Genomic DNA, 24,547 nt, shown 5'->3' on the forward strand with positions numbered 1-24,547 from the left:
ATCAGATATGTTTTATGTGGATGAGTGTGTTTGCAAGCTACAATTTGTTTGCAAGAATATGGGCAGTCCAGAAGACTTATTGAGTATGTTCTCAGTTTTTAAAAAGCAGAACATAAAGCTAGAGGGGCGCCTCACCAGAATCTGGGGCAGAAGAGTAGTGCTCACCTTTTAGTAAAGGTGCAATGATACAGCTTTAGGCAGCCAATGAACTTCTGCTCACAGGAAATCCTTTTATGACCATGTGAAGGTCTGGAGCTTGTAGGTAAAATCCTGAATGGTCCTTCTGAGACCAGTTGTGGTGGTACCCCACTTCCAACACTCATCTAAATATCTGGTCTACATCACAGGTATAGGGACAAGCTAGGAGAGATGTATTGGTCTATAGTAAATAACTATATGAAGGAGGAAGTATATCTGATGGACATAACTTACTTGGAAAACAGGCTTCCTATATCAACAGACGAGGCTTCCATTCCCTTTCAGCTAGCAGGCAGCTTGACTATGGCGAGAACTCCCTAAACTTTCAGGCCGCTAATAATTACCTGGGCTTACCTCTGTTCTAGAAAGAGTGTTAGGCCAAAACCAGCCAATGATTGCAAATTTTCACCTGGAGAAACCATTTTGTGATGCAAGTTAATTATTTTCTTTTGCATTCACGGAACATGCATTCTAGTTTTGCACATAGAACACTTAGCTCATATGCACCAAGCCCTGAAGCAACAGATTCTGGGTCTTGGATACCTATGGGCTTCTTTCGCATTTTCCTGCCAAGATAACTCTAACCCAGCAACCCCCTCCCCACGGCACATGTGTCACTAGACACATGCCAAGATAGGATTTTGGTTTATGACCCAGACTCCTATCATCATACAGGGCACCTTTTATCACAATAGCTGTCGTTTGCCAAACTCTTCATGCATACAGCATTAAACACCGATATGCATGCAGTGATTGACTCCCATGCAAAATACAATGCTTGAGGCATTTCACCCTGGATCTCTATGACAATATTCTCAAAGGGGTTTCGGACATAAACATTGGAGATTGCGCGAGTGCACAAAGCCGGGTGCCTCTAATCATTGTTCCAACATACACAGACTAGCGGAGGATCCAGGCAATACCCCAGTAACCAATCCAGATTGTGCTCTTACTCGGTCCAATTCCTTATAATGTTTGATTCAAACCTTGTGGATCGCTTATGGTTTAATACTTTAGTAACTCTTTTATTAATACGAATATCCAAGCCAAGTAAAGCATGCTGCTAAATATTTCTCTCTCTCTAATGAGATAGTAGCAGGTTAGGCACTCCTAAATGTTCAAGAAATAACTGAGCTGGTGCAGGGCACATAGGTTCATGAACAAAAGCCCTTATCCCCTCTGTGTAGAAGGAATTAAAGCCAGCACGCAGCGATGTAAGTGAAAAAACAAAATAACTTTTATTGCAAACACATCATTGCAAAAAATGACAGCTGTAGAGACCTGACAGCCGTTTCAACTGCTCCCAGGTAGTTTTCATCAGAGGTCTGATGAAAACTGCCTGGGAGCAGTTGAAACGGCTGTCAGGTCTCTTCAGCTGTCATTTTTTGCAATGATGTGTTTGCAATAAGAGCGATTTTGTTTTTTTCACTTACATCGCTGCGTGCTGGCTTCAATTCCTTCTACACAGAGGGGGTAAGTGCTTTTTTTCTCTAATGAGATAGATAGAAATAGATATAGATAGATCTATCTATCTATCTATCTATAAGAAACTCGAAAACATACAGGCCATTGTGCAATATTGTTAGGTAAAAAGGAGATGGTTTATTTTCTCACAATACACTTGCATTTAAGCGAGGTAAATGCACATATCACAATGGTTCTTTAATATACTCTCCACTTGAGGTATTTCTTAAATCCTATTGGACTTGAAAAGAATGCTGATTGCAATATTGTTTGTTAAAACAACATAATAAAACTCACAATTTAAAAGTAACAACAAGCATGTTGGTAACTGATGGGTAACTGATTCCATGGACTACTGGGCTGGAAAGAGTTCACCTCACGCAACAGGGATAATACAAGGTAGTCCAAAGTCCACCACGAGTTGACCCTCAGCATCAGCACGGTTCTGTTTGGCAAAGATTGATCTGCTTGAGCGCACTTTCGGGCTAACGTGAAAATGGGCTCCGTTTAATTGTGCCCTGAGGACGGGGTTAACCCCAAAACCGCTCTGTGCTAATACAGATGTTTGTTCAGCACATGTTGAGTACTTCTTTTCTAAATGCCTTCTTCGACTTGGACTGGCATATATTTCTTAGAAGGATAGGCACGTGCAAATAGTAATGTTTTAGGCTGAGTGCCGACAGAAGGTGGAGATTAAAATTATATATATATATATATATATATATATATATATATTTATATTAATGTGTTAGCTATGTGCATTGTAGCCATTTTGAGCAATAGTGTTAGAACCTGCAGAAAAGTGGGTCCCATGAAGAGGCTGCAGGCTTAAATGCATTGATCAATTCATGAACTAAATCTATTTATTAATATCAGTTAATTTAGGGAGTGCAGAGCCCCTACAATTTCTGTTTAAACAATGTGGTCACAAGCCATAGGGCACCACAAAAACTAGGAAAGGTGAGTGCCGATGTTTAGTGTATATTGTTTTAGATTCATTTTTTAATTAGTCTTATTGTGGTCACATTCTCTCATGCACCCTGTTTTAGCTAAGACTCCATAGCTTATGTTAACCATTTCCCTAGATGATTAGTGACAGGTGTGTTGGTAACTGCTCACCTTTAAAAGCATAGTCTTCTGTGAGCTTTAGACCGGATAGCATGCCTGGAATCAAATATTAATGTGATATGTGATAGCTATGTGTATTGTAGCCATTTTGAGCAATAGTGTTAGGACCTGCAGAAAAGTGGGGTCCTGTGAAGTGGGCTGCAGGCTTAAATGCATCGATCAATTCATTAACTAAATCTCCACTATTTATTAATATCAGTTAATTTAGTGAGTGCAGAGCCCCTACATTAAAAATGTGAAAAAAAAATGATATAATATATATATATATATTATTATTTTTTTATTACACACACACACACACACACACACACATATATATACACCTTCTTCTAGACCAAATATTTGGTCTAGACGAAGGAGAAAAATCCAAAACGTCACCTGAACTTTGTGTGCAGTTGCCTTTACTGAAATCCGAGCGAGTGCTGCTGAGAGAACCTATATATCTATCTATATATAGATATAGTAACAGAAGAGATGCAGGCACTGGTAACTATATCAGCAAAATGATGAAGACACACCAAGTGTGTAAATGCCAACGTTTCGGGTTCTGGACCCTTTTGTGTGACTCCGAAACACTGCCATCTGTTGGCAGCGAGTGAACCTACATCTCTTTCTGTCACACATGCACAAACAGAGGTAAATCACAAACATTTGCTTCGAGCGGGCTATATAAACATATTAGTCACAATAAATGAAGCGGCACTCCAAGGTCTTTTAAAACAAATTTGTATGTGCAAGAAATCAATACTCAATGTACCAACGTTTCGAAGCGCAACTGCTTATTTTTCAAGGTGTCAAGGTCACTAACCTTAATAAAAGGTCACTCAACTCGAAAAAGAAGAGGTTGCGCTTCAAAACGTTAGTACATGGAGTACAGATTTCTTGCACATAAAAAAAACATTTTACAAGACCTTGGAGTGCCGTTACATTTATTGGAACTACTGACATTTTACTGAAGGCACCAAGGCAGTTAGAGTCGAATTGGGAGTGCTGTTCCGCCCACATGACAATTATATATAAATGACATGACATTTTATTAGCCAATTAAAAAAAAAAAAAATAAGGCTAAAATACATTTAATAAAATCAAGAAAGAAGTAAAAAGTGGTATCACCTTAGGGGTCTACGGGGGACTGGTTTAAGAATAAAAGTACCGATCAGTAAAAAGACATGTCATCAATTAGCCAAAATGTATTATTTATTAACAGTTATTTATATAGCACACACATATTCAGAAGTGCTGTACATAAAATATTTGGTCATTCACATCAGTCCCTGCCCCCAATGGAGCTTACAATCTATAGTCTTTTCCACACACACACACACACACACACACACACACACACACTATAGGGTTTTTTCTTTTTCTTTTGTCAGAAGCCATTTAACCTACCAGAATGTTTTTAACTGTGGTAGTAAGCCAAAGTACTCGGTAGAAAACTAGGCAAGCAAAATGAGAACATACAAACCATTTTGGCCTTGGTGGGAACAGAAAACAAATTTTAGTGCTTAGCAATTCTAACCACTACATCAACTGTGCTGCCCATGTATCAACATATATAGTTCCTTTTGAAAAAATGTATACCATTTGTAACCTATGGTCATAATAATGTGCTAACATCATTACAAACTAGAATATTTACTTTTATTATTACATGATTGAACCAATTAGGAAAGATTTTTAGGCACTTTAGTTTATTGTTTTCAGTAAGTACAAGGACATTACCAATTTCTTGTGGAAACAGTAATTTGTCCATTTTTACTAACTAGAATTATAAAAATACAATAAAGCAACAAAAAATGTGCACATCTTTTGTATAAACAATTAAAGTGTTGTACAAAATTATTTACATTTGTAATGTATTTACAAGTTCAACTGAAGGACTATAATAATGTTAATTTATCAAAAAAGGTAGCTAAAATACAGTAGCAATCTTACAAAAGAAAAAAAAAAAACACCAACTTGAACCACAAAATAAATAGACAAGAAAATACAGCACTTTTAAAGAATGAGACCCTTTCCATTTTTCTTTTCTTTTTTGCAATCTCCTTCAATTTAAGCTTTTTTTTTTTTTTTGCTGCATCGAACCTTCATCAAATCTATTTTTAGTTATACAATTAATATGTAATATACTGCAAGTAAGTATATGTAAGTAAACTGCATAGTAACTTCTAAAAAAAATTACTGTGTCCATTAACATAGGGTTTGTAAAACATTGCATAAGAAATTATCACATACATGATGAATATTTTAGCTTTGGTTTTCAGCATTGATATATGAAATGATAACCTACTTGTTAAATTTTGAAGGTAAAAAAAAAAAAAATTATTCAAGTGCAAAAATGTCTTTTGAATTTCACAGGAATACAATATCTATGTTCCAGTTAAAATAATGTCAGTGCACTCTTGAGATGCAAGGAGAATGTTAACATTATGTCATATCACTGCAGTCAAATATTTCTAAATTCATTTTACAAGAAAGAACTGTTACAAAGGCAAGCCAATCTCCTCTATTCATGCCAGGGGAATAATCAAACATTTTGTGTTTTGTTGAATAATAAAAGCACAGACTAATAGGAATTTGGGGGCTTCAGTGAAGACTTGTAATGTTTAACTTTAGCTTATTAAACTACATACAAACTAGTTAAAACTGCTTTCCTATAAAAATGTACAGGCTTCTTTAAAAATAAAAAGGTATATACTGTATCTATATCAAAGAGTCAGTGCAGCTTTTAAAGGTAAGGTGGGGGGGGGGGTGGGGGATTTATCAAAGCTTGGGTATAAAGTACAAAAGAGTACTAATTTCTGTCATTGTACCATCTGCGTTTGCAAAATTATAGCTATGTGCTGATTGGTTGGTACTTTATCTTTCTCAAAGTTTTGATAAATATCCCTCAAAGTAGTAGAATATTTTGGTAGTCAGCTGTAAAAGGCTTACTTAGTTATCTGTAAAGAAACCCTAACATTAAAGTCATATTAGGTGGGGGAGACATATTTGAAACCATGCAGGTAAACATTACGGTGACATTGTAGTTAAAAACACATATACAGTTAAATTTACTTGCATGCTCAAGTATTGAAGTATATATATATATATATATATATATATATATATATATATATATATATATATATATAATGTGTATGGCTTGTCCTTTGCGTGCAGTCGTCTGTGACCTCATTTCATTTACTAAACACTGTAACAAAAAGGACAGTGCTTTAGTCAAAACAATACTAAACAACCATAAAAGTCCATGTGTGTTGAGATGTAAATAACTGGTATTGAGATGACAACTGCCAACTACTATATACTGGAAGAAACAGAAAATAGGGAGGTTGTAGCACCAATTGTGACGGGGGAGAACACTTGCATTCTCCAACAAGCCTTTTTTCAGTGTCTTTTGCCAGCCTCCCCTCCCCCATGCAGGTGCAGTCCACATCAGTACGGAGATAAGTTTCCTATGCAATCACCTAAGCGGTGATGTATTACAGTCTGCATTATAGTTCAGCGATGAGGCATCATAGAGAAAATTGCATAGTGTAGAAGAGCCTCAGGCAGAGTCCAGTTTAGTTCTGATGCCTTTTCATGTGCAGGGCCAAATGGTCAGAGCGGGAGAAGCTGCGGTTACAGACTGCGCACTGGAAAGGTTTGGCTCCTGTGTGTTTTCTGTAGTGGCGTGTAAGTTCATCAGAGCGTGCAAATCTCCAGTCACAACCTTCCCATGTACATTTATATGGCTTCTCTCCTGCAAAACAGAACCGCAAAACACACTTAGAAATACCGTCCCCAAAAAAAGTGAAGACAAGTTTCAAAAATGACATGAAATACATAAGCAAAGATTATTAAGGGATGAAATGTGTTCTTCCTTCAGTGACTCATAATCAGCCTCTGTGGGAAGTAGTCCAACAACAGATATAGTTGTCAGAGCAGATGCTGATCTCTAGAGCTATTATAAGTCATAAAAGGACATTCAAGGGAAAACCTATTTATCTTTCAAACAATATAAGTTCTGTATTGCTATTTTTATTGAAGAAATGAGGACATGACCTGCTGTGTTTAAAGGTTTTCCTTGATTCCCAAACATATACATACACACACACACACACACACACACACACACTCTGTCTAGATGTCATGCATGTGTTTTATTGATGAACTTAAAAAAAAAAAAAAAAGTAAAGAAAATAGTATATGCCGATTTGAAATTTTATACTTAAAACTCTTTTGTGGAGAGTGACAAACAAACAGCCAATCAGCTCCTAGCTGACATTTTTCAAACCCAGCCTGTAACATGGAAGTTAAGCTTTGCAGCGATGTATGCTGAGCGATCTAGCATCAGGAGGGCTACACTTTCAAACGAACTAAAGCTGACATTACTTTAACAAAGTTTGTCAAAGAAAACATGTTCTAAAGTATGTTTACTTCGGTTTTATCTTTATTGTTTCACTGATTGTATCGGTTCCCCTTCCTGTGGCCTGATGGGTGTAATTACTAGACAGACCATCGCCACAAGGAAGGCTGGTCATGGCAGTTTTACCTAAAGGAGGCGGATGCTGACCATGTATTTACATTTTGCTAGTTAAGAGGCTATTAGTTATTTAGATTTTTACTTAAGCATGGTCCCCCCCACAAAGGAAAAAGAAAAAAAAAATGTAACGGCATGGACAAAAACATACTTAAAAATGGCTGTGGATACCGACTGGCGAACTGGCATAAAAAAAACAACAACACAGCGATGATTGAATAATACATGCCAGGGAAAATCACTTACAGCTCCTACAGAACTATGGGGGAAAGGTTTCAAACATTTGCTGCCATCTTACAGACGGTCTAATTTGGTAGCTAAAAATTAACATTGGTGTCTAAAGGCTCACATACAATTTGGCACATGCGATTTATCCCATGTTAAAAAAAAACCCGGGGAGCTGCAGGGCGGTGAGGAGTAGTGGGGGCGGGCAGCGGCAGTAGTGGGGGCGGGCAGCGGCAGTAGTGGGGGCGGGCAGCGGCGGTGGGGGCGGCCAGCGGCGGTGTTGGGGGCGGCCAGCGGTGGTGGGGGCGGGCGGCGGGTGCGGTGAGCGCTGCTGACCTGGCCGGGCAATGTACTTACACATAGCAGCAGCGGGGACGGGACGCGTAGTGGCGGCTATTAGATTTTTAAAATACTTGTCAAATGACCGGCCGCTCTCTGATTGGCCGGAGAGCTCTCAGCCAATCAGAGAGCGGCCGGTCATTTGACAAGTATTTTAAAAATCTAATAGCCGCCACTGCGCTGCCCGTCCCTGCTGCTGCTATGTGTAAGTAAGTACACTGCCCGGCCAGGTCAGCAGCGCTCACCGCACCCGCCGCCCGCCCCCACCACCGCTGGCCGCCGCCCGCCCGGTGTCTGCATGCATATGCCTGTCAGGTGGCAGGCATATGCATACAGGGAGGTCGGACGTGATCGTATTTACAGACCGTCCGACCTCCCTGATCCGGTCCGATGCGCACGGGACCGCGCATCGGATCGGATCAGATATCACACACATACGATTTTGGGCCGATTTCATCCGATTATCGGCACAAAGTGCCGAAATCGGATGAAATCGGACCAAAATCGCATAGTGTATGGGGGCCTTAAGTTTCTAGGTAAAGAAAATATGGTTCCAGTGCAGTTTTTTTAGTTATGTATCTTATGTATAAGGAACTGGAGACAAGTACTCTTTGAAAGTAGAAATTAATTTGCCAGGAAATAAACAGATTAGAACTGTTCAATGTGATTACTGCTAGCTAAACCACGATTCACATAATGTTCAAGAGATTTGATTCCGTTCCAATAAAAAAAAAATCCTAATGAAATGTCCAGAGCGCTAAATCAAAAATACTATTCTTCAAAGAGTAATGTGATTATGCTCAGTTACTGGTACATGACGACTGTATCAAAACAGTTATTTCACATTGCAGCAAAATGCAGTTACTCCTCCACTTTAGAGGAACTTCTATGGCATTTGTTAAAATGTCAGCACTGTTCAAGTAAAACAGCATGGAGGAAACTGGTACCAATTTACGGCCAAATAGTACACTCCAGTCGTTTCTTTCCAAGCCAGAAAAATCAAGCACTGTACTGCCAGGAAACAGACCTATAGTTTGTGTGTTCTATGCAGCTCCTATTACAGAAGGTGTGCTGCAATACTCTTAAGTGGGAATAACTTAAATACCTGGTTACAGCACTTACTGGACAAATATATGTTCATGTTACTTCTAGGTAAAAACTGTAATAGTTAACGGTCATTACAGGACATGCCAATGGAATCATGTAATATACTAGTAAGCTCGCTCGAAGCAAATGCTTCGAAAACTAGTCTGCTACTTTGTGATTGCCTCTGTGTTTGTGCATGTTTGAGACAGAAAGATGCAGTTTCACTTGCTGCCAACAGATGGCAGTGTTTTGGAGACACTAAAGAATATATATATATATATATAATAGTGCATACACAGTAGACAATATCCACGTGTATGACATATTACTGTATATCATCTAGTATGTAAGCACTATATCACTACCGATGCATGCTACCGCAGGTCATTAATGTTGTCCTCCGTGGTCTGTACATGCAGGACAATGGAAGTTATCGCTAGTGAGAGACATGCTGCATTCCGCTAACCATCACCCCTCATGTTGCGCCCCGACATCAGCGTGTATGTACTTGCCGATCCCAGCTACCCCACCAGATCCAGTTATCGTGCTGGGTACACATCTAATATGTACCCAGCTTTAAGTTGCGTACACATTAAATTATATTTTAAACTATATTGTAGCTGAGGAAAGGCTCAGATGTGGCCTGCATTAGGTAAGAGGTATGATTACACAGGAGACAGAAGAGTTTTACATACTGTCATCTTGAAGATGCTAAGGAGATCAATGTCTGCATGAATGTTTGCACAGAGCAGGTTGGTAGACGTGTGCATGAAAGCACCAGTCAGTAATAATATACCACACATGCCCGCGGCATTGTACTTAATGCCCTCACCCTATTCGCTGGTTCCGTTTGAGTGGTCAAACAATCATTAATGCAACCTGAGACAATGCAAGTATCACCTGTTCTTAACACAATAGGGATGTAGCTCGTCTCCCAGCGTAAGTCATGCTAATCTCATATGTCCACTCAACATACTAAGGAAGTTAAATTAACTTTACATATTGACAAATAAGATGACATCAGATTTCTATTAGGGGAAAAATGTAGGGTTTGCTCGTGCACAATATAAAGCCATTAGAAAAATGTCTGCATTTGTACGTGGGAAATGGCAACAGGGCCCTATTCAATACGGTCTTCCTCAACAGCATTGAACAAGGATCTCGGCAGAACGTGCCCAACACAAGCAGTCGGGCACGTTCTGCCAAGAATTACCAAAAATGGACAAGCTCCCAGCCGATTCTCGCGGTCACGCCCCCTTCTCGACGCTCGGCAGATGGGACACTGAATCCCACCTGCAAAGTCTCAGGCGAGCATACCGAGACTGGGACAGGGTCACGACTGTCGGGCCAGCCCAATAGTCGTGACCCAACATTGCATACCGCCCTTAATATACTTTTGCAAAGATCTGCATTGAATTAGTTAACTGATAGAAAGGGTGTTGGTATAAATCAATTTATTTAGCATAACTGCAAGAGTAGATTATGAGGGGAATTCTAGAAGAGGTCTTGTCAGATTGTTTGTTGTAGTGAGGAAACAAGCAACCATTACAGTAAAGCATTTCATACTATATATAATAAAAGAATAATAAATAAAAAGGGACTGCATGGAAACTCTGCGTAACAGAACTAACTGAATCTGCTATTTTATTTTTTATAGCTGTGCTTTTATTGGAAAGGGATATATTTTATTTACAGAAATTGCCTCTGTGTTGAGGTTCTATAATAACATCTCCTTAATCTGCTATGTTGTAAACGTGTTTTGCAATGCACAAAATGTTCCTAAGAATCTAAATTCTGCCAAGTAACTGCCCAGCTTAGTTCTCAGTCATACTGAAGACTCCAGAGAACAGGGATTCTCTCAGCAAAAAAGAGTATTACAGCTTGTCTGTGTTTGTTCTGAAACAAAATCTATTAGGAGGTATTCAAACTGATTGAAAGGACCAACAAGGTTGAATAAATAATAAGAAAAGACGGAGGGGTTTTTGATACAAAAGAAATTCTAAAAGTGTTTTGACTCCTTGCACCAGACAAACTCTGCTCCAGGCTTTTATTTTATTTAAAATGACAGATTGTAAAGGGAGGTTATCATTCACAGGTGATTTAAAGCCATTGTCATGAGACGAAGATTAGGAGGAAAATGCAGGTTGAATAGTCAGCGATTACTATAGAACAAGTTTGGCCAGATAAACAGGAGTGTAGAATACCCCAAGGCCATTTAAGACATATTAAACAAAGCTTTGTTAAATTGAATTGCACAGTACTATCTTATTAATTTAGGATTTGCTTTGAAGGCAACTTAGTTTAATAATAGTCTTTTAAAGATTAAAAAGATTTTTTTTTTTTTTTTTTAACCCAAAGATACATTATGAGATATTTTGAGTGTTTGACAATAAGCTGGTTACAGATGCGGAGATACAGAAAAACAAAGATGAGGATTAGCACATGAGGCTATTGAGCGTTCCCTTCAAACAACTGTTGATTAATGAAACCTTAACTTGTTAAAGTTAATTAGAGTAGACCTTATGAAGTGTACATGTCCCATAAATAATTCAATGTCAGCATAGTATATAAATTACTTTTTTCACAGCTTAGCTCAATGCTTGAAGAGAGGTCATGCTCAGATGCCTATGTCAGCGTCAGTTGGTTTTATGGTTACATACACAATAAAAGCATACATTATCAATATAGAGATTACTTTTTATTAAAGAAAATGCTGCAGTAAATGATATTTGTTTGAGGGCATTTTATGCAACAGAACAAATAAGTTCTTTTCTCTAGAAATGTAGAAAGACCAGGAAGAATTGGTCTTTGCTAATCCCATAAATTAGCCGTGATCGTTGCTGAACCAAGGTTAGAAGATAAAGAAATGACTCAATATCTGTGTGGGACACTGTATGGCAATATGTTTAAGCTGGGATTATGAAAACACATATTGCTTAGAACAGTTTTTGTTTAGCATGGTAACAGTCTGCTAAACAGACCTTTGTTCTACTTCTTTTATTTTTTTACAGTGGCTGTTAGAGATAACTGCTTCAATTATCAAAGCTAGAATTTCCATAGTAACCCCCAGCTTTCAGATACCTCCTTTACACACATACACAAACATGAAAAACCAATTAATTTAAAATAAACTTCTTATAAAACAAGAGCTGTGTCCATAGCAATGTGGAAACGTGGTGTACGGAAATGGTGATAGCTTACGTCTCTTGCAGCCAAGAACAATGTGAAAATTATCACCATGACTGAAGTTCCTAAATTAGTGCATGGGGATCCTTATCAGTGTATTAAAAGATATAAAACATCACAGAAAATAACTAATTCTACAGAAGGAATTTGTTGACAATGCTTTTTTTGTGGTTTAATAAAGAAAGTGCAGCATTGACGAGAAAAATAAATGGGCAATGCTTCAGTGGGCCTTCATTATTTTATTCTGAATTAAACAGCAGGGAGATCTTGATCATACATGAACTTGATCCACGCGGCTGAGTGTTACTAACTTTAGGGGAATTTTCTGTATAAAATGAACCAGCAATGTAAGATAACAAGCTATACATGGCTGTGCAACAATTTTCCAATGGTCCGTATTCAATGCGGCCGGTGAGGGGGTTAAATGGCAAGGATCACCGAAAACAAGTGATCCTCGCCGTTTAACCCCCACGCTGGCCGCTCACCCTATTTAACGCACCGGGGAATCCTCGCTTTCAGAGGATGACAAGGATTCCCCCAAACAGCGAGGTTCGTGGCTAATGCAGGGAGCCCGCTGCATTTAGCCGCGAGCCTCGCTGTTTTAGCAGCCACATACATCGTTTCCCCTTCGTTACAAAAACCTGGCGATGGGGAAAACGGCGTGTGCAGGGGGTCGGTTGAATACTGACCCTGCGAGCTGCGACTGCTTGCAAAAATCATTGAATACACCCCAACCATCAAATTTGCAGCAGAAAAATACCTGTAAATTTGGTAAAATCATTTATGTGGTATTTTTTATAAAGCAATCAAAAATAATTTCAAAGTTATTTTGCAGGACTATGTGAAAATAAAAACTTTCTATAGAAACTGCGGCATGTCGTGGCCCTGTAGGAAATCCAGTATATGAGCAATTTATCAGCAGGATTTCCCCAGCGTTGTGCACCAGAGCAGGGCAACCCTACAGGATATTCTGGAAAGTCTAGATTCAGTTTAGATTCTCCATTTAGGAAGTGCTCCTATAGGGTCAGCAAGGTTACAGGTTGTACATTCCTGTCTGACTATAGATGCTTGTAAGTACTTTTTACGAATGTAAAAGGACTTTAAAAGGATGAACCTTGACAACTAGTCGTCCCCACCAAGTTGTATAAACCTTGTTTCATATAGAGGGGCGTTTGAGACAACAGTCTACCTGCATTAGTCTCATATCATAAATCTATACCATTAAGGACTCTGCTCCTTCTAAAGCTAAAATCTATAAGACTGCAGATTCCTTATTTCGTCCCTTCACCTCCTTACAATGACCCTGCTCCTGTAATATGCAGCCCTGTCCTCTCTAGAATGATCACACAATACCCTTTTCAGACAGACTTAGGCAAAAATCCCGGGATTTTTCATGGGAATAATCCCGGGACAGCGTATGTCTGAATGGCTCTATGCGTGATTTTAGTCGACTAAATTCCCAGGTCCTGCGCACCTGCAATGGACCCGGAATTTAAAAAAACCTGGGATTGTACTGGGTATAAAATCCCATGTAGTATGTCTGAAAGGGGTATAGGTAACCGCCTATGCCTTAATATACTGTTGTGCTGCTGTGACTATTCTAAAAATCTGATTGGCTACAGGATATTCTATTCCCGCACATTTAAAAAAACAGGATCTGAAGCCAATAAGGAGTAAAACAAAGTACTTTATAAAGTCTCTCTCAATGCATTCACAAAATATGTTGTCATTAATGAAACAGGGAATTCTCTTTCAGAAATCCGTTCCTAAATGTTTTATTAGGTTGCCAAAGCAAACATTAAAACAAATACCCCTGTCTATCAATTAGACAGAATTTAGGGGTAAAAAATTTTCCACCCAGCAAACTTCTGCATTGGCTTAAACTGGGGCACATCACCTAGTTTATTATTATTACGGCTAAATGGAATTAGAGTGTTTAAGCCAACAGAAAGATGAGACACTATTTGATGGGCTGCATCAAAATGGCGGAGGGCAGGACTGGTGCAGAGTGGGTAGGGGGGCGGGACCAGTTGCTTCCCCTCATGCTCCAGGGATACCACTACTAGTCTGGCAAATCAGGGTATCCGCACAGTGCTGGATTATCGATGTTCTACCTTTATTTGCTTCCACTGTAGGCATTAGGTACATCTTAAAATAGCAACATGAAAGATACATGGCCAGGTGATTTAATTTAACCGTCACAGTGAACAAAGCATATGACATAATTAGCCATTACCAAGTAACTTTAAGTAAAAAAAAGCACTATGTACACAGACTTCAAAAAGGAAAGGTTTCTATGAACAATATTTACTTAGCCATTAAAATGAACAATAAATACACATACCAGTATGTGTTCTCAGGTGAGCTTTTAAATGGGATGACTTTGTATACACTTTTGTGCAACCTGCAATAGAAAATAATGAAAAGCACGATTGTTACAATGCAAACAGTAAATTGTTTCACAAAGTATTAAAAAAAAAAAGTTCATTAGGTTCCTAAAATACATTGTACCTCACTGGTAGCAATAGCAACAAAGCAGATGGGAAAAACTCAGTGTACATATATCAGATACATTCCTTTAGTGACACCCCCCCCCCCCCCCCCCCCCCAATAGAAAGAAAAAAAATAAAAGCTACCCTCCATTAATGTTACAACAGATGCAGCTTGTCAGACCCCATGTATATTTATTCCTATTAAGCCGACTTATTTATCAGAGTTATTCCCAGCCACACATATTCATCTGCATTCTTGCATTCTAAAAATACCTGGGGAAATTCCAGAAGCAGAAAGTGCGGCATAGTGCATTGTTACATTTACTACATGAGCAAGTTCTTTCACAGATGTTTTGGCTTTTAGGATTTTATGGGTATTATTCAAAATGCTGGTTCTCCCGCCATAATTTTTTTTTCACATTGATAAAAAGAACAACGTACTTTATACATAACGAAATCACAAACAGCTACCGAGTACCATCCATTACTTACTGCTTCATACCAAGTGTAACGTGTTGAAGATTAGAGAATATCTTTATCTCAATAATTAATACCTAAATGTTAGGTTCATAATCTCTGTAATAGTAACTGACCATGAGGTAATACCATATCTACAGCAATCCCCATGAAAAATTGGACAGCACTGACTAAACATATTATCATTTAAGGACCAGCCTCTTTCCTCACACATATCTAAAGTAACTCTTTAGAATATCTTCCTACAAAGATACAAGCATCAAATGTGCGACTCCCCTCACAAGGATGTTATTAAATGAACGGATGCTGCCTCTGTAGATGCTGACACAGGGCCTGATTCAGAGCTTTTGCTAGGCGGTGTATGCTTGCAGCCTATAGAACAGGTTTAATGCCGCATGCCCTGCCGGGATGCAGTTAAAATCCCAGCGGTCGGGATCCCGGCGTTCAGAATCCCGACCGCCAAAATCCCGACACTTTCTCCCTCCGTGGGTGCCCACGACACCCCTGGAGGGAGAATAAATTAGCGTGCTGAGTGTAGTGAGGCTCCGGGCCCGCTGCGTGGCGAGCGCAGCGAGCCCACAAGGGGGGAGGGGGGCGATCCACGTCCCCCCCTTGTCGGGATTTCGGCGGTCGGGATTTTGAACGCCGGGATCCCGACCGCTGGGATTTCATACTGAATCCGCCCTGCCATATAAGCTAGTGCTGTTTTGAGGGCGGTGCCAAAGGCTGATCCTCCCAGAAGATGCTCACAGCTTTTGGTTGGTAAGTGTACGGGTCGTGATAAGTGGAGGCCCCAGAGGTGGGGCTGCAGCACACTCCAAAATGTAAATAGGGGAGCCACACCCAACTGTCACTTAACATGCTCCCAAACATCCCCATCTGGGACTCACTGGCAGTTAGTGCGGATCTGCTATTTGAATTTTGGACTGCACTGGATGCCAAAGCTCTGGGGTCTCCAGTCACATAGGCCTTATTCTAGTTCACTCTTTCTGACAAAATCCTTCTTAGATGGACAAAACCATGTGCACTGCAGGGGGGCAGCTGTAACATTTGCAGAGAATTAGATTCGGGTGAGTTATTTGGCTTTTATGCAGGGTAAACACTGACTGCTTTATTTTTACACTGCAATATAGATCTCACTTAAGAAGTAAAACCCCACCCAAATCTAATTCTCTCTGCACAAGTTACATCTGCCCCACCTGCAGTGCACATGGTTTTGTCCATCTAAGAAGGATTTGTCAGAAAGAGTGAACTAGAATAAGACCCATAGTGACAATGGGGGGGACGGGGGGGACTAGGCTGATGGGAACAGTGAGGTAGAACATGTAGTGATGAGAACTGGAAGTGGAGGGGCCTGCCTGGTGCAACAATGTACAGTTATAAGCAGGGCTATTTTTGTGCAGGCTCCAGCAGGAACTGTGGCCCTTATTCTAGTTCACTCTTTCTGACAAAATATTTCTTAGATGGACAAAACCATTTGCACTGCTGGTGAGGCAGGTGTAAAACCCCACCCAAATCTAATTATCTCTGCACAAGTAACACCTGCCTCACCTGCAGTGCACATGGGCCCTTATTCAGATCTGTGCGGCCGGAGCCGCACACGGTGCTCCGGCCGCACAAACCAATCCCCGCCCACGATACGGATCGCCACGGCCGTCCGTACACGGACGGCTGGCGATCCGCAAGAAAATGGTGGGGCGTACGCCTCCACCATGGTGGGAGCTGCCCCCTGCATTCGATGGTCGGCGACCATCGAAGGCAGGGCCGCACGCCCCACCAGGTCCCGCAAGCTGAGACCACACGGACAATCGTCCGTGTGATAGCTTGTATGGGGGCTGAGAGCTGACATCCGGCGACGTCAGCTTTCCGCCCCCATCACTGGCGTCATACCCTCATTAGCATGCATACGCCCCGCGTTTGCATGGGAACGCCCATGAAACGCGGGGCGTATGCATAGGGAAATGAGGGTATGAAGCCCCTCACGCCCCTATACGCCCCCTTTGCGGCGGACGAACTACGTCTGCGGCGAATTGGGCTGCACATGCGCAGATTGACCTCTGCGCATGTGCAGACTGAAAACATCGGCGGTACGGCCGCACGCGGGCCGTACCGCACGATTCAGAATAAGGGCCATGGTTTTGTCCATCTAAGAAATATTTTGTCAGAAAGAGTGAACTAGAATAAGGGCCACAGTTCCTGCTAGAGCCTGCACAAAAATAGCCCTGGTTATAAGCCTATGTTATTCATCAATGGAAACATGTTCTAAATGTTATCATCCCTCTGTACTTTAAATAATATAATATGGAAATATAAGTTTTCCATCATCTATCTTAAATTGTGAAGCCATAAAGCTTCTGATTAAGCAGTTACTTGAACCCACTCAATATATATATATATATATATATTAACAGGGCAGCTTTGCCTGAAGAATTGTGAAAGTGAGCAGGGCCAGCACTGATTACTAAGGCACAGCTGACTGCATGACTCACCCCATTGCATGGCTCATCCAATCAGCAGAGTCCTAACAACAGGTGCAAGACCCACTCACTTCCAAAATTACCCCAAACAGAATATAGAGTGAGTGGGTTGAGTGCTTAACATTGTGGTAAATAAAGGGAAACCTGCAATTCATTAGATAGGCAGATAGATTTCATAGAAAACTTGCATTTTGACTGGTTACCCTTTAAGCGCTGACACTTACCATTGTTTATTGGGTTACGGTATAGTGGATAGATAATGTCTAGGTCAGGGCTGGGCAACACCTCCAGATGTTAATGAACTACACATCCCAGCATGCCTTGCATCAGTTTCAGCATGGCCACATAGCAAAGCTAATGCAAAGCATCCTGGGATGTGTAGTTCATTAACATCTGGAGGGCCGGTGTTGCCCAGCCCTGGTCTAGGTCAACAGTCACTACGGCCAACCCCTTATGGTCAACAGTAACTAGGTTGACACCTGAAAATGGTCAACATTGCCAGAAGTTCGACACAAGTTCAACATGGCCAGTCAACGGTTTTTCATGTTTTCAGTGCCTGTCAACACACTGACATCGGCAAACTTAGATTCTCACTCTCTGCCCACTTGGATAGTAAAGTATGAACCAAGTCGGTCTACACCAAAAAAAAAAAAAAAAAAAAACAACTCAAGTCAACCTTTTGAGTTTCGACCATGGCCATGTCAACCTTAAGAGTCAATGTTGACCATTTCCAGGAGTCGACCTGGTAACTATTGACAGTTAGTGGTCAAACTAGACATTGTCGACCCAGGGACCGCACACCATTTATTGATATTTTACTGTATTTAAACTCGTGATAGCCTAGATATGCAAACTTTCATATATGCTGAACCATACTTTAACACAAGTTCTACATATTAAAATTGATTCCTCTAGTGCATATACAGCATTTTATATGTGGTCATTTACTAGAAGAAACACACACACAAACAACTTGTGGTTCTGCCAAGAAAGGCATGGCAACACGCCCTGATTTCAAATGTATTAAAATCAGTAGCATTCAACTCGATATTGCATTACAGCTCAACACTCCAGTCTCAGTATAGTCCACTTAAAAAATGATCTGCAATTCTTACTTGTGCGATCTTGTGATAAATATTTAAAAAGGAAAATATACAATTGTTTTGTATAATGTTTTTCCCTATAATCTATGTGGTTTAGTACTTGCAAAACCACGAGAGGTCCATGTCTGTGACTCCTGCATCTCAGAATGTACTGGGGGGTTTTATGATGACATTTCCAAGTCAAGACACAGCTTATCAATGGAGGTCATCGGACAAAATGCAACAGACATAATAAACTACTTGGTTACTTTTGAATGCAGGTAGATTGCTTTCAAATTCTATAAGCTATTAGTTAGACAAGGAGAACATCAGGTTCAGTGCAACTGGTGGTAAGGATTTTCCAAGCCATAACAGGAGTAGGCAGGATAACCTCACATCTACACTAGAGGGTGATAAAGTTTTTCTTTAAATGTACCTTCCGGCAGCTTCCTGTACAACAGGCTCCCATACTATACATCCTATGCGGTCCTTTTGCTTACAATGTATCATATGCGATCCCCGCAAGGGCTGAAAGATCTGATAAATATATAGTACAGACCTTGCAATCTCTGGATCCAATCAGATATGCAATTAGACGATGTGCAAAATATATGATGCCATCGGACAAACAATATAGTGCATACACACTGTGCAATGTTACAAACAACCTTACAATATATTGTGCGTCATTTTAAATATTATATGTGTGTGTGTGTGTGTAGTACATACACACTGCGCTCTAAAAACACGGGTGGTATCAAACAGATGCAAGCAAGTCCAACCTGAAGAGTCAAACGGCTCACAGGAATGCGCAATAGTGCGTACATACTGGATGATGTGAGCAATTTTAACGTTGTGATCCATTGGAATCGGCCACATCTTTCAAAATATCTTCTAATGCAGGCATGTCTAAACTGTGGCCCTCAAGCTGTTGGGAAACTACACATCCAAGGATGCTTTGACATTGTTTCAGCATTCCCTAATAGCAAAACTGTGGCAAGGCATGATGGGACTTGTAGTTTCTCAACAACTGGAGGGCCATAGTTTGGACATGCCTGTTCTAATGCATATCCAGCTTAACTATACACTTCTCAGGCTCATTTAAAAACATGTGAGATACAATATCCAGCTCTAAAGTAGATTGGTTATTTTTCACTTTGCCGGCACACCAGGAATGTCATCTGTCCGTGACAAACGCAATGAACTCTTGCCTTACCACAATATGTACTGCTTTCAAACATGCAAGTACTTAAAAATATAATGCTAGTTTCATTTTTTCTTATCTCTCCTCCAAGGCCATAGAAACCTTACAAGGAATAAATGTATAACCTTACGAGAGAGAGAGATATATATATTATATATATTACCGAGGTCTCTCTATGGCTTAAATTACCAACAGCATCTTACCAGGATAATCACAATAGTGAATTCGCCTTTTCTCTAAGTCAGGGTTGTTTCTGCGGTTGTAGCGAACAGGCTGAACAGTCACAGGTGACATTTGCACTGGTGCGGGTAAGGCTGGATTGTGAATTGCCATCTTACAAGCAATTGTGGCTGCGTATGAAGGAGGTGGGTTTAAACTCTGGAGAAGTTCTGCTTGTCGATCGGGACTCCCGGGTTCGGAGCTGGGTGGTGAAGGGGGAAAGTAGGTGGCTTCTTGCTGCATGAACTGAGCGTGCATGTTATACGAACACTGGGGAATGCCCTGAAATGGTTTCATTGTGGTCTGAGATACAGGGGAGGGCATGGTATTGAATCCAGACATATCTGCTGACAATGAAGCATTGCTAATAGAGTCCATCACTGAGGTCTGGTCTGTGGAGTTCAAGTCCATATCTGGTGAACTTAACAGCTGGTACAACTGGCCATGCTGGGGATTCACGGAAAGCTGGATATCTGGAGAAGGCATCTCTTGTTTGATGAAAATGTTATTTAGATCTGGGTTTTGGTGAGAACTGAAGATGCTGGTAAACTCGGGAAGCGGCTGAGGGGCTGCAGCATCTGCCTGATGGCTGAAAACTGTAACAGGCTCTGTCTTAATGTGGGTGACTGTAGGTCTGTGGGCCTTATACAAGTTTGTTCTTAGATGAGTGATGTCCGGGAGGAAGACGTTCATATTGATACTGTAAGGCAGTCCATCACCGTCATTAAAGAACTGATCAATGCCTGATGCACTGTCTCTTCTGTATTTCTTCTGCTCTTGCATTATGTTTATAGGAATTGGATTAGGTGAGAGATATTTGTCCATTTCACACCTTGTCTATAAATGTAAAAACAAAGAACAAAATTCAGTCATCAAAAAAAAAAAAAAAAAAATAATAATAATATTTTAATAGCAATGATGCATAGAAAGCAAAAATCACGTTTAAATACAAAAACAAATCCCACTGTCTCATACAGTACACCCTTATCTGGGGATCTCACCCGTATCTTTAGAATTCCTGAACAATCAGTATAAATAACATGAAAAGTGTATTAATGCATCACAGCATTTAATCAGTGTATGTGTATGCCAGAGCAAGATAGCAGATAGAGGCTCAACGGTCTACTGTGAAACAGTCGGGACGGCTGCTTCGATTTCTATTGGTAATTAATAAATATGTCATCTGAACAAACATTTTTATTTGCAGATGAGGCACTTTCCTGTTTAATCCCAGATACATATCAAGCTTATTTTACAAGTGGTGCATTGTAGGCCGTGGGTGGCTGAAGGCTGATATTACCCACACAGTCATCAGCAAAACATTTATCATGTAGTCTTCAAATGGACAAATGCTACATTCCCCCTTGCACTGTAAAATCACCAGTCATTCCTAATCCCCTCAGCATTCCCCAAAATGAATCAGCTGACAAATGGAAAACAAGTGTAATAATTCTCATGAAATCAGCTTCAGCAAACATAAGCTGAGGGCATGTACAGTACCGCAGGCATGGGGAGAACATGGGAGCTGCCTAGGCAGGGAATAGATCACTGCTGGTGTCTGACTACAGCCTGCAGCTTTCATATTACCACCTCTTGTAGCTCATTATTGGCCGCATCACTTACACAGTTCTGCGCTGTTTCAAATATGCGCCATTGGAGAGCATTTATTTACTGCTTCTTATAAAGTGCAGCATATTCTGTTATTGGAAACAATGATAAAACAAACTGGGTAATAACAGTCCAACAGAGGTAGGAGGGCCCTGCTCGCAAGCTTACAATGCAGACATTATCCTGGTATGAAGAGTTTATTATGTGATTTCTTGTTATCATTAGACTCCCTGCTTGAATTCAGTTATATACATTATAAACTTGTTGGCAAACTCAGTCACAGCATCATATATATTATCCACAAGCTTTTAGATGAGTGAGGCACGAAGTGCAGGCAGTGATCTGCTGCTAGGTGCAGAGTATGCACAATATGCACAGAGCAATATGCACAGAGCCCCTGGCAGCGGCCGGCTCAGTGTAGCCCCTTCCCAGTATAGCTGCTCCGTGCATGCGTACATTCTATGTGCCGGAGTGTGGGGGCGACAGGCGGACAGCTGCCCCCTGCTACTACCAGCTCCCTGTCATGCCTGACAGCATGCTGCCACTCACCCCACAGCGGGCGCTTGCAGGACGGACATCACCTCACAGCCAGCGCTAGTAGGACACCACCCCAGTGCGGGCGCTAGCAGGACATGCCCGGCCGTAGTACAGCCTGGGCATACCATGGGCACCGTATACTACACCTGACTAGCACGTGTTCCTGCCCGGGCGGGTGTAGAAGCGGGAGTCCCTGCAGGAGGATGCCGGCATGTCACCCCGGGCACTGTGTGCCAGTAAGTAGGAGAACATGGCACACATGGGCTACCTCCACACATACATGTAAGCGGTGTGTGCACGGGGTGGGCGCTCTTACCTGCACCATGTCATCGGGCAGCAGCCTGGAGCCCTGCTTCATCTCCTCCGCGAACACGGGCTCCCCCCGGCTGGGCATATGCCCCCTACTCCCAGCAACAGGTTTCAGCTGCGTGAAGACGGGCTCATCCAGACGCCCCAGCCTGGCACTCATGGTCAGCACCGTAGTGGCCATGTCTCTGTAGCCAGCCCCAGACTATGCCCCGGTGGCCGGGCCCGGCGAGGAGAAGGAGGAGAGGGAGATGGCTGTAACACGGGACGGGTGGCAGAGCAGGGATGATGCTACCTGTTGCAGGGTGTGTATCCCACTTTATTCCGGGGACGGAGCAGCGGGGCGGGCTTGTGCCGAGCAGGGGCCAATGCCCTGTGCGGGGCGGGTGTGAGGGGCGGGCGGGTGTGTGGGTGTAGTGCTGCACGGGGAGGGGAGAGGACGGGCTGCTGCTGCACTGGGGACTCCTCTCCCGCCCAGGCTGCCGGTGGTTACACCCTGATGCTGCTGCTGCTACTGGAGGCTGGAGTGTCACTGGCTCAGTGCTGCGTGTACTGCGTGTGTGTATGATCCTGCATTACCTGCTGTATCAGCGCCACCTCCTCGTCCCATCACTGCCATTACATGTCCCACATCACAGTCTCCTCCTCCTACACATCAGGTACATGCTCCTCCATCCCCTGTCACTCAGGCAGGTAGAAGGCTGCTCCCTGACAAATGTCTCTGTTTGTATATGTATAAATCAGAAATTCCCCTCTATGTTACTGCTGTATTCCAATGGGACAGTGTAATAGTTTTAGAATACATGAGCTCACGAAAAGGGATGCAGCCATAAGTCATCAAATCATAATGTTGATAAAAAATGTCAACATTTTTCAAATGTTGACAGACAACAGACAGCTGTTATCCACAGAATGTCGACACGTTAACAAAGTTGACATCGGAAAGCCTGACATTAAGGAGTAGCTGCGTAACAGAAGGACTAGGGTTAGTTAATAACATACCATGACTTAGCCAAAATCACTAATCACATGACCAAAGGGACCTGGAAACAGAAGGCTCCACTGCCTGGAGGGGTTTCTCAACATACTATCATGTTGACATTTCAGCAATGTTAACAAGATGGGTATGGGTAAAAACCGGACCAGGACAAGACCGCTGGACCGGACATCAAACTCCGCATTTTGGAGCTTGCACTGTCCGGTCCGGTGTATGTCTAGTCAGGGGGGTCCTGTCCGGGGGGCTGCCTGTGACACCTGTCACCAGGGAGTGGAGGAGGGGCAGAATAAAGCCTCCCTGTATGGTCTGGGCATGTACCAAAAACGGTCCGGACCAAGCGGAGAGACCACACGCCGGGCGGCAAAACCCCACACGGTCAAGAAGCTGTTTCCACATAAATTATGTAATAATGTAACTAAAAAATCCAGCTTCTAAAATAAAAAAGAGGTGATGTTGCCCATAGCAACCAATCAGATTCTGCCTATCATTTGTAATATCACCTTATTTGATTTTTTTAAGCTTCAGTAAATTTACCCCAAAGATTATCACATAAGTAGTGTTTCTCGGGTGTGATATGGGGGTCCGACAGTCAGTATCCCGACATTGGAATCCCGACTGTCAGGCACTCAGCCGGCACCCGTGTTTCTCAGGAACTACTTGCTTAAATGTTCTCAGTATTAGCATTAAGGTTTGTCCTCACAGGCTGATCCGGCAACCTCCAATATCAATTTACTATCGGAGACATGGGCAGGAAGGGAGGGAGGGGCGGGGGAGCGGGGGCCATGCTGCATTAAGCAGCATGGCCCTCATTCTGAGATAGTAGAAGTAGACTGGATCGGGTGCTGCATAGCATGGTGCGATTTGCACTATGGGGCCGATTCAGATGTGTTCACACAGGTCCCAAATCAACCCCCGAGCGAATGCCTCCAGCCAGTTAAACACTCCGCGGGGCATTCACTAAATGATGGGCATGCAGAGGGCTGATGCAGAGGACCAT

General features: G+C 41.8%; 1 protein-coding gene across 1 annotated transcript; it reads right to left on the minus strand.

Moving 5' to 3' along the window:
* Window positions 1-3,965: 3,965 nt before the first annotated feature.
* Window positions 3,966-23,098, minus strand: KLF5 (KLF transcription factor 5). The gene is made up of 4 exons (XM_083168865.1): window positions 22,564-23,098; window positions 20,087-20,939; window positions 14,496-14,555; window positions 3,966-6,535 (listed from the first exon to the last, which is right to left on the minus strand). Exons 1-4 carry the CDS (start codon window positions 22,735-22,737, stop codon window positions 6,357-6,359), a joined length of 1,266 nt encoding a protein of 421 aa, XP_083024991.1. The 5' UTR covers window positions 22,738-23,098; the 3' UTR covers window positions 3,966-6,356.
* Window positions 23,099-24,547: the final 1,449 nt, after the last annotated feature.

Source organism: Crinia signifera, chromosome 2 (assembly GCF_055691185.1).
Source record: "Crinia signifera chromosome 2, ASM5569118v1, whole genome shotgun sequence".
NCBI classification, from domain to species: Eukaryota; Metazoa; Chordata; class Amphibia; order Anura; family Myobatrachidae; genus Crinia; species Crinia signifera.